A 15391-nucleotide genomic window follows, 5' to 3' on the forward strand; every position below is an offset into this window, starting at 1 on the left:
CCAGAAATTTGGACATTTTATAATCCATTGCTGACACTCCCCATTCTTTTCACTGTCTAACTAATTATATATATGTATTTCCATAATACACAAATGCACTGAGGTTACACCATCTTAAACCAAAGCCCAATTTATTTTAGACAATTGCCAAGTTCTTGCTAAAGCATAAAATTTTCCCATATTGTAGAATGTGCAAAGGTCTACAAAGAAAATAATTGACAAGAAAATTAATTAGCTTGTAGTAGCAAGCAAGAGAGGTATATGGGAATAATTTGCTAAAATCATAATAGTTTACTGAAGGATAAAATGAGCTCAACCTATGAAATTACTTAAGTAATAAATTAGAAAACTTCTTCTGGATCATTCAAGACTCATGGTTTGATGAGTGTACAAATGAGTAGCTGACCGATTTACAGTCCTCATCTCCAGATAGGTAACATCTCCTCTCACCCTATTGTTGAGGACAAGTCATAGCCAGTTCTCTTCACTCAGTGAAGTGCAGATATTCTATGAGTCATAAGGCTAGAAAATCCGGTAGCTTCTTCCACTTCTTTTCCATTCACCCACCATTTTAATTGATATTCTATTCTCTATTAGAGGATCCAAAAGACATAGTTCATTTGTTTCCACTTTTGTTGAATAGCAAAAGGTTAACTACATGCGCTGGACTGGACAAGATGCTTCTTAAAGCTAATCAAGAAGGCTTGGGCTGCCTGTGTTTCCTGAAGAAGAGAAAAAGAACACAAGATCAAGACAGTGATCCCTAGAAGCTTTCAATACACCCCTTGTCATGATTCTTCTTCCATTTGCTTTTGCCACTTCCCTTGGATTCTATCTGTGACCCTTGTAGTCTGTTCACTAAAAAGTGCTGAGAGTGATCTCTGCAAAATCAAAGTTAGCTTATGTCATTTCTCCATTCAAAAGCATTTAAGGGGTTTCCTATCTCATTCAGGATAAAAAGTTCAAAACATTTACAACATGGTCACCAAAGCCCATTCAATCAAGCTTCTCACCATTTTTCTGAATTTGTCTCAGCCATTTCCCACTCTCATTCCCTTCCAGTCCACTGTCATCTTGTTATTCTTTAAACATGTTAAGCACATATCTGCCTCTAAGCATTTGTACTTGCTATTCTCTGTGCTGGGGAACTTTTCCTTCATAGACCCACAGGATTCCCTCCCTCACTCTCCATTCTTTGTTCTGATTTCATCATTATCAATTCAAAGAAGCTTTTCCTTAATCATCTAGCTATAGCAGAACAACATCTATCTTTTTATGTCTCTTTAGTCTCCTTTACTTTTCATCTTAGCTCTATACCTCTCTGAAATATATTTACTTGTTTGTGTATTTAGAGTTTGTCTCCACTCACTAGAGTATGAGCTTTCCGAGAGTCAGGGCACCGTTAATTTTGTTCACTGGTATATTCCAAGAATCTAGAACAGAACCTGGAGCATAGTAAGTGCTTGAGAAATATTAGTCAAATGAATAAGTCAATCCCCAAATGTGCTTCTATCAGACTAATGAGGTATTCAAAGCTGTTCTGCTGAAGTATCTATGGGATTATGCAACCTGGGTGTCAGAAACCAGGGGTAGGAGATGGTGTGGCAAATATTTAGAGTATTGAGGTAAACTTTACTATAAAATATAATTTTATTTATGTTTCTGGGAGAAAGATTAATAATATGTCCATACTATAGTGTTATATAAAGTTGTTATGAGTGAGTGAAGTAATTGTTGGGTCTAAACTCAATGTACCTCTTCTAAGATATTTCACCCCCCAAAAATTTAAATGTTAACATGGGTGCTTGAAAAAGTTTCTTGGCAGTAATTGAGGATCTCAGAGCAGATTCTGAGTGTTCTGCGATCTGTAGTGTGAGAACAGTCAGGGAACCAGAGTATTCATCAACACAAACATTACCAGGATATAATTTATACTATCTGGCAATGGTAGCTCAATGTCAATAATGTGATACATGCATCCGGGGACCAAAGTCATACTTTCTCTACTGTCAAATCTTCTGTTTTCTAGTTTTTCAGGATCTGAGGCAGTATTTGGTAGCTCAATGTGTGTGTGTGTGTGTGTGTGTGTGTGTGTGTGTGTGTGTATGAGAGAGAGAGAGCAAGAGAGATGAATATAAGTAATAGTGGAAGCATGAGTACATTTCCATTTTAATAATTGCTACCATGTCCTTCCTTGTTTAATACTTCCTGTCTTGGTTTGGCTTACCTCCTTGATTTACTGGTTGATCGATTGATTGTGGAGATGGAGGGGGATCCAGATGCATATAAGTAGAGTAAAAAATAGCAACTAATCACCAAACTATGTCAACAAGGAATACTAATTTGACCACCCAAGTGTTCAGCTGTCATTGGTCATTAGACCTCACCACCAATATTACTCTCCCATTTATTTGACTTGCCAACAATGACTCTTGAAACTTACTGTTTTCAGTTGCCAGGAAAGAGGTAGAAATATCTTGTCATGGATTGTCGTTCAGTGGTGGGCATTTGGGTTTTAATACTTGGTTTTTCAAATGACTGTTGCACCTAAAATCAAAAAGAGGCTCTAGATGAGACCTTCCTCATATGCACTCTCAGAAAACATTTTGCGCCATAAGCCAGAAAATTATGGGAATGAAGAGGGCTCTTAAGGTTGATGGGACCAAGCCCATGGATGTTCCGGCTCCCTCCATTGCTACCCTACCTCTTAGAAGTGACACCCCAGTTCAGAATATGCTCTTTATCTCAAAATAAACACCTCATGCCTAACCCAAGACCTTTAAAATTCCATTTCTCCTATTTTCTGTTTCTGATCTATAGCTCTGACGATCAGTTATCCCTTGGGGTCTGTTCATGAGAACTGGATCCCAAAGATCTTCTACCTTCAACCTCCACCAAGGCTAACTCCTCAATTCAATAAGGTTCAAATTCCAGGATTTTGTCCTTAAGCCTGAATAGTGAACAACTTTTACATCCCCACCACCAAGCTGACCTCTGAAGTCTTTGGCCACGGACTGATCAATGTGATTGTATTTGCTCTAGATCCATTATTTCTAGTCTTTTCCTAGGAAATGCCCTTGAAAACACAAAGTTTAAATCCTATTCATCCAACGGGACTTAACTTCCTAAGTTTCTATTCACAGAAACACTGACGCATGTTATGATGCAATCTACAACTGACTAAAGATATATCCCTCTTTTCCACAGGAGTGCTCCTCTTCTCTATGGTCTCGAATTTAAAAATAACCACATCCTCCCATGTTCTTAATACCAATGCTTTTCTCCCTAAAAAAGGGAGGAGCACCTATTCATTCATGAATGTGTTTATTTATTCAACGGATATTAAGTTGAAGTGTTGAGCAAAGTCCTACTTTCATGAAGCTTGCATTCAAATGAGTAAATACAAGTAAAAACCAAACAAATGAAATATATATTGAATGGGTGGTGGTGAGAGCTATAGAGGAAAATAAGCTGGGAAGGAGCAGGGAATAAGGAATGCCCTGAGTTGGGGAAGGAGTATCAGGTCTTCCCTTCTGGACTGCTCCATTCAAACAATATTTTCTCCTACATTCTCTTTTACATGTCCTAGGTCTTTTTCTTTATGGATCCTATCAGAATCTATAATCAAACATTTGTTTGTTGGCCTACATCTTTAGTATCCATCTCTCTCACAAGAATGTAAGTCCTAGGTAACCTGATGTCACCTGTGTCTCATTCACCCTTGCATCTCTAGGAAAGAACTCATTACCAGGTAGAACACCCAATATTTAATAAGTTAAGCAATGAAAATTAATTCAAAATACTTTCCATTCTTTGAATGGTAAGAACTTATAGCCAATAACATACAAACTTACATTTTATATTATTTTGTTCTCTTTTGATCTCATCCTGTGATGTATTAACATCTTCTTTTTTCTAAGTCAGATTTTAAACACCTGGAGGACAGAAACCAGGTGCCATTTTCCTTTTGTTTGCCTGACAAAGTCTGTCATAGTCACTTGAAACACAAATAGTAGTAAAGTCTTCCTGAGCAAATAAATGATTAGGAAAGGAAAGAGAGGCTTACCTTCCGAAATACTTCCTCTACATGACAGCACCAAGAGTGTCTTTGGAAGCATGTGATGAGTTGTGTAATGAAGAGAGATCCCTTTGTGATGTCTCTCCAGGACACATTATCTATGAAGACAGGGAGTGGTAAGCCTTGGGCTGTGGCCTTCACTATTTTTTTGTTTACATTTTTGATTTTTTGTCTTTAACGTAGCTTGGGAATTATCTTGAAATATTTAGGGGAAACACTTATAACCCTACATTAACTCATCTTCCACAGAGAGAACATGAAGAACTGGCAGAGGTTAAACTAAAGGGGGGCTCACTGGCATTGCTGGAGATTGCATAGTGATTGAATTGTATTTTGGGGACTGACTTTTTACTATGTGCCTTATGTTCATTTGCTTGGCTTTGAAAAGAGGCTTGCCAAGTAACTGGAATTAACTCATTTTAGAGAGGAAAGAATAGGAGGTCAGAAGGATTAAAGACTTTTCCCATGTTCACACAGGTGGTTGTTTAGATTATATGCCATGTGGTCTTTCACAATATAATAAACAAAATAGGTAAACAGATCCAAAGGAAACTTTTGGAGGGGAAGGATATGTTTATGGCATAGATTGTGGCAATGGTTTCACGGGTATGGACTTACCTCAAACACATTCAATTATATACATTATACATATGTACAGCTTTTTGTATGTCACATATCTCCATAAAGTGATTAAAAAAAAACTTAAAAATTTGCAAATTAGGAACACTCAAATATAGGGCTTCTTAAGATGATAACCCAGAGGTCAAGACTATTCACCTATTTTTAGGCCTATTAAGCCTCATAGTTTCTTTTCTATTTCTTTTAAAAGGACATTCACATCCCTGCTGGGGCATGCAATGGCACAACTCTAAATGGCATCAGATGGGAAATATGGATAAAAAGGCTTAGAGTTTATAATTTGAGAAAGGGCAGCCACTCCAGGGACCCCGGACTCTACTCAAAATGTTAAATGGATTTAATAGAAAGTTGAATCTGTCATTTGTTTTTAAATAGTGTATGGTGAAGGGCGTTCCTCGTATTAGGTTGTTTTAATGTTTGGTATACGTTTGACTGTAAAGTGCAACACATAATGAAAATATGATTTTAAAAAGTGGAAAAAACCAGAATCTCCATCTCCACAAAACAGAAAAGGTAAAATGTAAAATGTATTGACGGCCCTCAAAATTTATCTCAGATCATTGCTGCATAGAGCCTATCTTGATTTTCCAGAATCATTCTGAGGTGCCCTCAGACCCACAAACCCCTGTCTGCAACTGAAAGACACATACGTGGGGTCGAGGAGCAGAAAGCAATGAAGTCCTTCTCCACGTGGGTCTTGTAAACGGCGTCCTCCTCCAAGTTCTCAGGTGCCAAGGCTGCTAGACAGTCACGGATCCACAATTCCCCACGATTTGCTGTAGAGACATCAACTTGTTACACATTGTGTGCCTCCCTCAGTGTGACTATCACAGTTGCCCACCTCATTCCTTTTAAATGTTTATTCTAACCAGTTTCACACACACACACACACACAACACTTTGCCTCTCTCTAGTTTTTTTGGGCAATGTGCCATCTAATAGTAAGAGCATCATGTCAATAAATAGTTACAATGGAAAGAATCTATTTACTAAGAAGAGTAAATTTTAAAGAAACTGGAGGAATCCATTTGAGCGAAGAAGTTAAAGAACTAAGGAGTTAAAACCTTATCTGCATAATTTCATAGCTTAGTTACTATTTTTTAGCTAAATTATTTCTGCTCTTTTCTTCTCAAACACTGCTTCAAAAGCTAAGAGGCAATTGGAAGTCAGAAAAAAAAAAAAGAAAAGAAAATTTTTACTGCAATTCCAACTTCCCTCATCTTCCTACTCATTTCCCTTTCAACAATGTATGAGAAAAATAAGGGTGATGCTATTACATTATAGCCTCATTTTCAAATGAAATTCTCCTCAAGAGTGTCAAAATGTCTGTAAAACATTTACAAGTAAAGCTGTCGTTAAACTGATTTCGTTTCACAGTTTGAATATTTTTGTTTTACTTTGATATAGGGACTCTGATAACCTCCTTTACACTTACTTTAGATTAAATCGAATTGAAATTTCTTAGACAACGAGACAAATTCTCATAATACCAGCCCCCTAGATGGAATTTCCAAATAGTTTAGTTGAGTTTATTTACACTGGATGGGGTCCAAGATTTTTTCCCCTAGAAACAAAACATAGGTCACAATCGTCTGCAAACAGCTTCATGACCTTTGGATTTTCCACCTCAGAACTCACCACCTCTGCAGGCCTGGACAATGATGACCTTAGGTTTGTCCTTTAGACTGGGGCAGTTCCTGTTGTTGAATAGCCGGAAGATGGTGTCGTAAGGTAGCACATCTGGTTTTTCATCACTATGTGTCGTTCCGCAGATTCCATCCAGGATACCGTGAGACATGAACACTAAGAATGTGCTGTCTGAAGACCTGTGATCTTGGTGGGCAGCAAATTCCCGCAGCACTGACTCCATATCCTGAAAAAGACCACAAAGTCTTACTTTAACATGACAAACATTAAAATTAATCTAACCTCCTATTTATCACGAGCAGTAAAAGAAACATCTGTCATGTTCCAATCATAGTGCCTTCAAAAAGTGGTTGGTCTTTCTATCTTGGAGCACTGGGTTCAGCTGTTTGCTTGTGCTGACAAGAAGAAAACTGTCCTCGTGATACATATTGTATTTACTTATTGTCACATATTTTTTCCTTTCCATCTCTGTCTTTTCTCTCATTACTTAATAAGAGCCTTTCATCATAAATGTATCATACCACTTTCCTTCTAAGACCCTTCCCACTGTGCTTAGAATAAAATCAGACTTCTGACAAATGTATACTCCTCCCTCCCACTGTCCTTCCTCCTGCTCTAGCCTCTACTCACGCTGGCCTTTCTGTGCTTCTCATGTGCTGGTTTCATATTCAGTTCAGATTTTTCACTTGTAGCCATTTTTGCTTGGAATGTATTTCAGTCACACCTTTCCAGAGCCATCTTGTTTCTTGGAGTCCTGTGTCAGCTCCTATATTATCTCCTCAAAAAGTCTTTTCTTGACCATCCCATCAAACATTATTACTCCCCACTCACCACTTAGCTCTGATGTTTCCTTTTTCCTTTTCTTTTCACTTACTTTTAACTTTCTTTTCACTCTTATAGAGGCACATAGGTACACCAAATCTCTGAAATTTTCTGTTGGGCTTACAGCTTGATTACCCCCCCACCAAGTGAACCCAGATCAATGGGAGTTGGGAACTTCCTGTCTCATTTACAGACCTATCCCCAGTGCCAAGAATAGCCCCAAAACAAAGTGTGGACTCAATATTTATAGGGCAAGTACACACTCACTAAATATTCATTACTCTAGAATTTTCTGGGGAATATTGGGCTGAATCCTAATCATCCCACTTTGGAAAAAAGAAATGTGTGGGTACACATGCCAATCCTTTTTTGTCCAGTTTTCTGGAGCTGAGGATATTTGGAGCTCAAAAGAGACACAGACTTCACCTACCTAATGCTTTAATTTTGTAAACAAACACACACACACACAGCTGCCTAAGGTTGTTAAAGCATCTGCCTAATATCATAAAGCAAATCTGTTAGTGGAGGATCTATGCTGAATGTATGCGTGTTAGGGATGGGTGAGGGGCCATTACCGTGGCTGTGAGTTGCTCTTTCACATCCACACTGTAGCCAAGATCCTCGAGCAGCCTCTTCATCCCTGAGAGGTCAAAGTCAGCCCCAGTCCTGAAAGGGAGATGGTCAAATTCTGTATTGCATATGATGAGAGCCCGACGAGTGCGATCCTTTTTGTCCTTTATTGGGTAGATCTGCAGGAAGTGGAATGCAGTGAGTTTGATTTACCTAACTCTCTTTTAAACCCTCATCCACCAATCACTGTTGCTTTGTTAAGGGTTCATAGAGCTGCCCTCTCCCCTATCCCATACCAGAAGACACTGCCTCCCTCTCTCTGAAATGGATTGAGTTGACAGTAGAAAGAAGCACAAATTGGAAGTGAATTATTTTCAAGAGCCCAGAACAAGACCCATTACGTGTCTGGGATGGTTACTCAAGAATCCTGAGGACACTAGAATAATTCCTACCCTCTTCTTCTCCTCTCTTTTCTCCAGCTACTCAAATCTTTCTTAACATTCAAGATTCAGGTCACATTTAATAAAAACGAGGAGACATTTAGCTCCAGCTAAAAATGAATACATCAAAGCTCATTTGCCTCTGGTAATGTTATTATTTTGGTACTGTTTCTAACTTGTCAGCATAACATGCCTTGCAGACTTCAATGATATTTTTTAAATATGCTTCACATTTAGGCTTTTCAAATAGAATGCACAGAGTTACTACTCAGTCGTGTTATCTTACAAATTTTTTGAGTCTATGACTACAGCTAAAATTGTCAGAAATCCCAAACAGGTAAGAGAACAAATAAGTGAACAAAGTGAAAGATCTGTATTTCATCACCATCCCCGCTCCTCCTCTCTGCAACTAGTGTTTTAAGAAATTGTGGATTGAGTGAAAGTAATTGTTTCTCCCTCTTTCTCTATTTTATATACAGAGCACAGCACCTCTTCAGCCCTTTCTTTACACAGTCTCAGGTATTCTTCATGAGGACAAAGCTTGAGGGTATCCGTAGGTTCTGCTGACTCAGCTGGTCCAGCCGCAATTTCCTCAAGAGCTGCAGGATATATGAGATATACAGATATAACTTATGATATCTGCCTCTGAGATCCAACTATCTCTTAAGAATACTGACAGGGAAGGGATACCCTGGAGAAGATTTTTTAACATGTAGGAGTTATAATTCTATCTAACTTCTAGTATAAGGGGATGTATTATGACTGGGAAAGAAGGAAGAAATCCTTGGTAGAGAAAGGAGATCCACTCAAAAATGCAATAACAGATTCTGATCATTCAGAGGAAAACACCTCAATGATTTGGGATCAAATTTAGCCTTTCCATATTCAGCAAAACAGTTTGACTTTTTCCACTGGTTTTACTCCAGGACACTCACTCATCCATGTGGCCTTTCTGATGTCTTCGAGCAAGTGTATATTGAGTGAATATTTATCAGAGTGACATCCATTAGAAATATAATTGAATCACATGTACAATTTTAAATTTTCTAATCCACATTAGGAAAGCAAAAAAGGAAGAGATGAAATTAATTTTGATAATATATTTTATTTAACATAATGTATCCAAAATATTATCATTTCAGCATGTGTTACTAGCCACAATTCAAGCACTTAATAGCCACAGGTGGCTAGTAGCTAGTAGCTATCGTCTTGGATGGTTTAACATCACAAATCCAGTCCTAATTCACACAACACATACAGACACATATACACACCAAACACGTAATAGAATCTTGAATCCTATACCATCCAAGTATTATTTTTTCAGCAACCTCAGTCTGAATTCTTAACCTTTCCAAAGGAGATGGGCTTCAGCATTTCCTCATCCAGTTGTGAAGTCAGCTATTTAAAGGAGAAGTGCTATCTGGTAACCATAGTGCCGTATCCAGAGTTGAAGGGACAATTTTTTCTCAGAGATTCTAACATAGTCCTGGTGTCCTTGTCTCCAGAGTGTTGAACAACCAGCACTAGGTTTTCAACCCATGTTTTAAAATGCAAGGAACAGAAATAACTCTTCCCTGTTGGAAGTTTGCTTCTGACTCATTCTGACTCAATCCCAGAGCAATGTGATATTATCCGACACTGCTTGCCCTCCTTTGACTGAGATTTCGCAAGAGACTGGGGAAGTCCAGAGCCCTCCCTGGGAGAAGGAAGGAAGAAGAATTCTTAAACAGAAATCACAGGAGAAGTTTACCAAGATCTGACATAACAAGAGTTTTGTCCATAAAAGGAATAAATCTTTCGGTTCAGTTACATGAACCAACCAAGACATTCTCTGATTTTACTTTATTTAAATGAGAAAAGCAATATTATCTTGCATACAATTTTCAGTTTTTATATTTTGTAAATATTTTTCTATTTCACTCATTTATTGCCATTAGTTTATAAATAATATTTTTTGATAAATATCTTTCTAAAAAGTATGCTAAAAAGCTAAACTCTAGAGATGCAGCAAATTGTAAGTGTTCAAGAACACCAAACTTTCTGAACATTTCTTTTTATAAATTAAATAGTGGCATGCACTCTCCCTTCCTATTGCAGAAGATTCTGCCAATGTGAAGGCACACAGAGTCCTAGAGTATTCCCTGGGCAGAGGGTATGTATTCTCGCCAGAAGTCTCCTCTGTTTCCAGGTTATTTACAGGTTTGGTGAACTCTCTAACTTAACAAATGTCATCTCCTAATGACCATTATGTGTTTATGTACAGATAGAGTGGTTTGCAGATAAAATTGGGAATTAGGATTTCTAACCTACATCTAATGGTAAAATTAGTATGAAAACGAATCCTTTCATTACAGCGTAATAAATATTATAATGCAGTCTGCTGTCCAAGAGAGTTCCTACTAGCTTGGCAGCACAGCAGAAAGAAATGAGAGAATTAGGAGTTTAGATAAAAATTGTAACATCTAAATCTTATCTGTTACCTAATGAAACGCTCAGAAACCCCTTAAATTGATACAAAAAGGAAAGAGACTAGTACAAGGTAAGACAAAACCATCTCCTTGGCAGGTAGGAATTTGAGTAATTATCTCTCTGACTCAGTAACAGTCTTTGGCACATGGTACGTCCATATATGAGTTCATTAATAAATGGACAAATAGCTTGCATTCTTCCTGTCTCCCACTCCATTTCCTCAGTACTGCGCTAGGACCTCTCGGAATTGTATCCATGTTCAACAGGCCTGGCCAGGGCCTTTGTATATTCCAATAGCCCAGCTCATCCAGCTTTCTGGCCTGCTGGGCCAGTGTCCGCTAGGGGTCTTGAGATTCCTCTGGAGGCTCCCTGTGCAGATGGATGCCAGGGAGCCACTGGACACTCCATGAGAGAGTCTATACCTGCCTCCTGCCTGCCACAGATTCTTCTGATGGGATAGGTCCTTCACTTTAATGTTTGTTGTGATCGTGATCCTGGGATTACTAAAGTCATTGAAACCTCCATTACTTCAATTCTGATTCTCATTTGTTAAATTATCTATGATTTTCTTTTTTAATTCCAAATTATTTCCATCCCATCCTAGGTTTAAGAGAAAATCACAAACCTGCACAAAGACCGGCTTAAATATTAATGAGAACAGAGCCTAGGCCACAATCTTGGACATCTATGAGAGTAGCATGTGCTTTCACCTGGTGGGACTGTCCCTTCTCCGTAGAGAGGGACTTAGGGAAAAAGCTGATTTGCTATAGTGAGGTCTCTGTAATTTATACTGCCTTTTGTTTATTACTGCTTATTATTATTGATAAACCCTAGTATTGAGGGCTGGGATTTCAGGCTAAACTCAGCGAATTCAATCTGTCACTGATGAACTTGGGCCTGAGGATATTTAGGCTCTAGTAATATTTATAATTCAACCTAGGTCAAAAGCTTTGAAAGTTCTGATGTCTTAGACGCTTAGACCTCCTCATCATATTTTGTAACTCACAGAAATCAGTAAGCACTGGAAAGGTCTAAATATTGAAAGCCAAATAATAATTATGGTAACTAATATTTATTGCATGCATGTTCTTCATTTGTCTATGTATCCTCTATTTATTATGTGCCTGCTATGTACATGGCACTCTGATAAGAGGTGTTACTCGTCGGTGAAGAAAACAGTTATGGTCTGGATTAACAAACTTGGTGGATTATAGGCCTGTCTAATGAGACAGAAATGGGGATAAAAGTGGAATAGATTTGATGAGGAGAATTAAGTGTTTAATTGTACATATATTAGTTCTGTGCCAGTGGAATATTTGAGTGGAAATGTTGAATGCAGCTAGAGCTAAATGCATCTGGAGCTCAGAGGAGAGTTCTGGACAAGAGCTAAAATCTTAGGAGTTTTCAGCCTGTGCCTGTCATTATGTTCCTTGCCTCACAAAGCCTATTAAGAAGTGGCTAAAATTGTCCCCATTCCACAAATGCTGTGACTGATGCCTAGGGAGGTTAAGAAACTTGAATGAAATCACAGAGTGTCCAAAGTGACAGAACCTGGGCTCAGGTTCAGGTGTGCCTTACTACAAAGTCTCTACAATTAGCTATTTCTATGAGGAATCTAAAGGCAAAGACTCAGCTTCTTAGCTAATTGGAAATCTAATCCCCTCTCACGAGAGACAAGACAGCCTTTAAAGACAATGACAGATTTAATGAAAATGATACTTTAGTAATAGAAGCATGGGAGGACTATAGAGGACAGTGGAGGGGACTTGGAGCTAAGTAAACTCTGGAAAATTTGAAGTATCTGTGGTAAACGATCCCGGTCTTACCTTTTCTACTGATGACACTTCTGTCTATGTTAAACAAGGCTTGCCAAAGAATTTGACCTGCTTCATGGCGTCTGTCTCGCACAGAGTCCACCAAGACCCAGGGCTTGTCTCCAGGTTTGGCTTCATAAAATTTTTTCCTTTCCTCTTCTTTCAATTTCAGGACATCTTTTTCCACCAAGCCAACCGAAAGGCCAGTAATGAGCTCTTTGCCCACAGATTCCAAAGTTTTAAGTAGATTTCTCTCTTGTCTGTCTTCTGTCAGAAATACAAAGATTCCTTCATTTGTGGGAACAGCTTAAAGAGTTTTGCCCTGACTTTAAAGAGCTCCCTGTAATGTGAAATACCCCTGAAAATACCTTCTGACTATTTCACTGTCTCCCCAGCAAAGTACATACCTCTTTCATTGTACCTGTAGCGTTCTTTCAGCCTATCAAATTCATACTAAGTTGTGTTTGATTCATTGCCACTTAAGATTTTTTTGGTAGCTTCTCATTTCCCTTCTGTGACATTGGGCCTAATGCTAGCTTTCTGGTCATTCACGGGGCTCATATTTCTCTTTCTCTTTCTCACAGTGATGATGATCCACCCGGAATGCATGCTTCAAGGAAAGTCCATGCTCTTACCCAAACTGTAAATTCCTCCCACTAGACTGTAGGATCTTTTCCCTCCTCTGTATTTAGTTTCCTTGGTAAAAGCATCATGCCTTTGAATCTACATCATTGTATCCACATCCCTTACCCACATCTTTATGCTTAAAATACTTAAAAGTACTTGTATGCCTCCTGAATACATGAATTAATGAATAAGTGAGTGAATGCATCTAGAGTCCTAATACTTTACATCTTGTTTCAATCAAAATTGAGAACTGAAAATAGTCTGATGACTAAACTTTCAATATGGTAGATTAATTTGATGCCAGGTTAATTTATTACTCTCTGAGATAATTTGAGTTTTTATAGGGGAATGTAGAAGTCAACATAATAAATCTTTTATTTTAATACCACAGATACATTTTGGACATATGGTATGGATACGATAGTTTATGGGAAGGCAGGATATCGCATTAATTACCAATTAATTCTGAGGGAATTATCCATTCTATCTGGATATAAGGATAGCCTTGACACAAAATGACATTTTCTGAAAAAAATGTGCCAGAATATTGAAGAACAACTTTGGCTCAGAAGCACCAGGCTCATTGTCCCCATTAACTTGAATTATTCTTTCAATAAATGTTTATTGGGTAATGATTATGAGAAAGAAACATGGAAATTACCAAGCATGAATAAAAAGTTACCTAATATCAACTAACTTAATAACAGCTAATGTCTCTTGCCCACTTATCGTGATTAAAAAAAGAAACACAGGAGGCTGGCTCGGTGGCCTAGCTGTTGAGTTCACATGCTTCGCTTGGTTGCCCAGGGTTTGCCAATTTGGATCCTGGGTGCAGACCTACCCACCGCTTGTGAAACCATGCTGTGGCACGTGTCCCGCATATAAAGTAGAGGAAGACGGGCACAGATGGTAGCTCAGGGCCAGTCTTCCTCAGCAAAAGGAGGAGGATTCGTAGCAGATGTTAGCTCCCGGCTAATAGTCCCCAAAAACAAAACCTGTGATAGCCAGGAAATCCAAGAAATACTGTGCTCCAGTAGTTAGCACCAGGGCTAGAAAGAAAGGGGGGAAAACTGGAGTCACTTTAAACAGACTGAGTGTAATTCAACACAGGAGCTGACGAAGGGGGCAGGAATTCAAAGCCTCACTCATCTGATTCTGGGAGCAGTATTTATGACCCTGACCAGGATGACTACTTTGGAATCAAGAGGAAACCGAGAAGATTTCAGAGTACATATAGAAACTTCCAGAGTTGTCTCACACACAAGTAACTTACTCTATTTGTCTTTACCTTCCCTTTGATTGCTAGAAGCTGAAAGAAAGGAATTAACTTCTTCCTCGATCTGAGATAGCTGGAGACAGCACTTTCCTTCAGCATTTCTCAGGCAGTGTCCCCTGATTCAAGTTACACAAAGCTAACAAAGGGAAGAGTTCAGCCGGCACACTATTGGCTCACTTCCCTTTTGTTATTTCTGCCTGTCACAGTGTTTTCTAAGACCCAAGTCACTGACTCCTAGTCAGAAAAGGACCCCTACTCACCAGCCATAGGTAACAGCCTCAGACTCTTCCTGCTGCCTTGAAGAGAGCCACAGGCTTGAAAATGAAAGTTACTGGCTGTTTCCTTAGCACAGGGGGAGGGGCCATCTAATCATGAATTGTGAAACTACTGCTCAGAACTTCTGGGTTCATTGTTGGGAAATACCCAGTAGTCCGCAAATGAGTTACCCAGTCCTTTAGGAAGAAAAGTTTCTTCCTTTTGGAAGAAAAAAAATGGAAATGACAGAATATTGTCCTATAAGTTGGCCCCTCTGACTGTTTTTTCCTTCCTTTTCCTTCTCTCTCTTCACTGCCCCCACACCTCCTTCTCTCTGTCCTTCTGATCTCTCAGCATTTTTCCTTTGCTCGTCCAAAAGCACATCATGAAGAAGTTAAAACTAACAAGTCTCCTTTCATTTCCGGATAAGAATGACCCAAATTGCTTCTGTTTCCTGTTTTAACTGTGCCGATCCTGATGATATCATCCGCTCCCTGTCTCCCTGTCTTCTCAATCTTTTACTGGAGATGAGTGCTGAAGGAGCCCTGGTCTCCACTCCCCTCATGCTTTTCTTTACCTACCTAAGCCTGCCTCAACATATAATTTTTACTGACGGTGACTGCTCACTTCCCCATTTTGATTTTCTCTGAACAAAGAGTCATCATACAAGCAGTCTCAGGCTGCTGTAGAATGAATGTGTGATAGTACAAAAGACGTATGTCTGGAAGAACAGTTAGTGAATGTGAAAAAG

The 15391-nt window shown here is 38.8% G+C and overlaps 1 protein-coding gene across 2 annotated transcripts; it reads right to left on the reverse strand.

The window, feature by feature from the left end:
* Window positions 1–114: 114 nt before the first annotated feature.
* LOC103559837 (caspase-13-like) lies at window positions 115–15052 on the reverse strand. Of its 2 annotated transcripts, none has more exons than XM_008533631.2 (9): window positions 14646–15052; window positions 12495–12749; window positions 8686–8795; window positions 7762–7935; window positions 6356–6590; window positions 5368–5493; window positions 4067–4176; window positions 2444–2547; window positions 115–722 (listed from the first exon to the last, which is right to left on the reverse strand). In XM_008533631.2, exons 1-8 carry the CDS (start codon window positions 14650–14652, stop codon window positions 2449–2451), a joined length of 1116 nt encoding a protein of 371 aa, XP_008531853.1. In that variant the 5' UTR covers window positions 14653–15052; the 3' UTR covers window positions 115–722; window positions 2444–2448. The 2 variants fall into 2 exon arrangements, with proteins under 2 accessions (XP_008531853.1, XP_008531854.1); XM_008533632.2 differs by having other exon boundaries at window positions 12495–12746; window positions 14646–15020.
* Between the last annotated feature and the right edge of the window lie 339 nt (window positions 15053–15391).

The sequence above is a fragment of the Equus przewalskii genome, chromosome 6, assembly GCF_037783145.1.
Source record: "Equus przewalskii isolate Varuska chromosome 6, EquPr2, whole genome shotgun sequence".
NCBI lineage: Eukaryota > Metazoa > Chordata > Mammalia > Perissodactyla > Equidae > Equus > Equus przewalskii.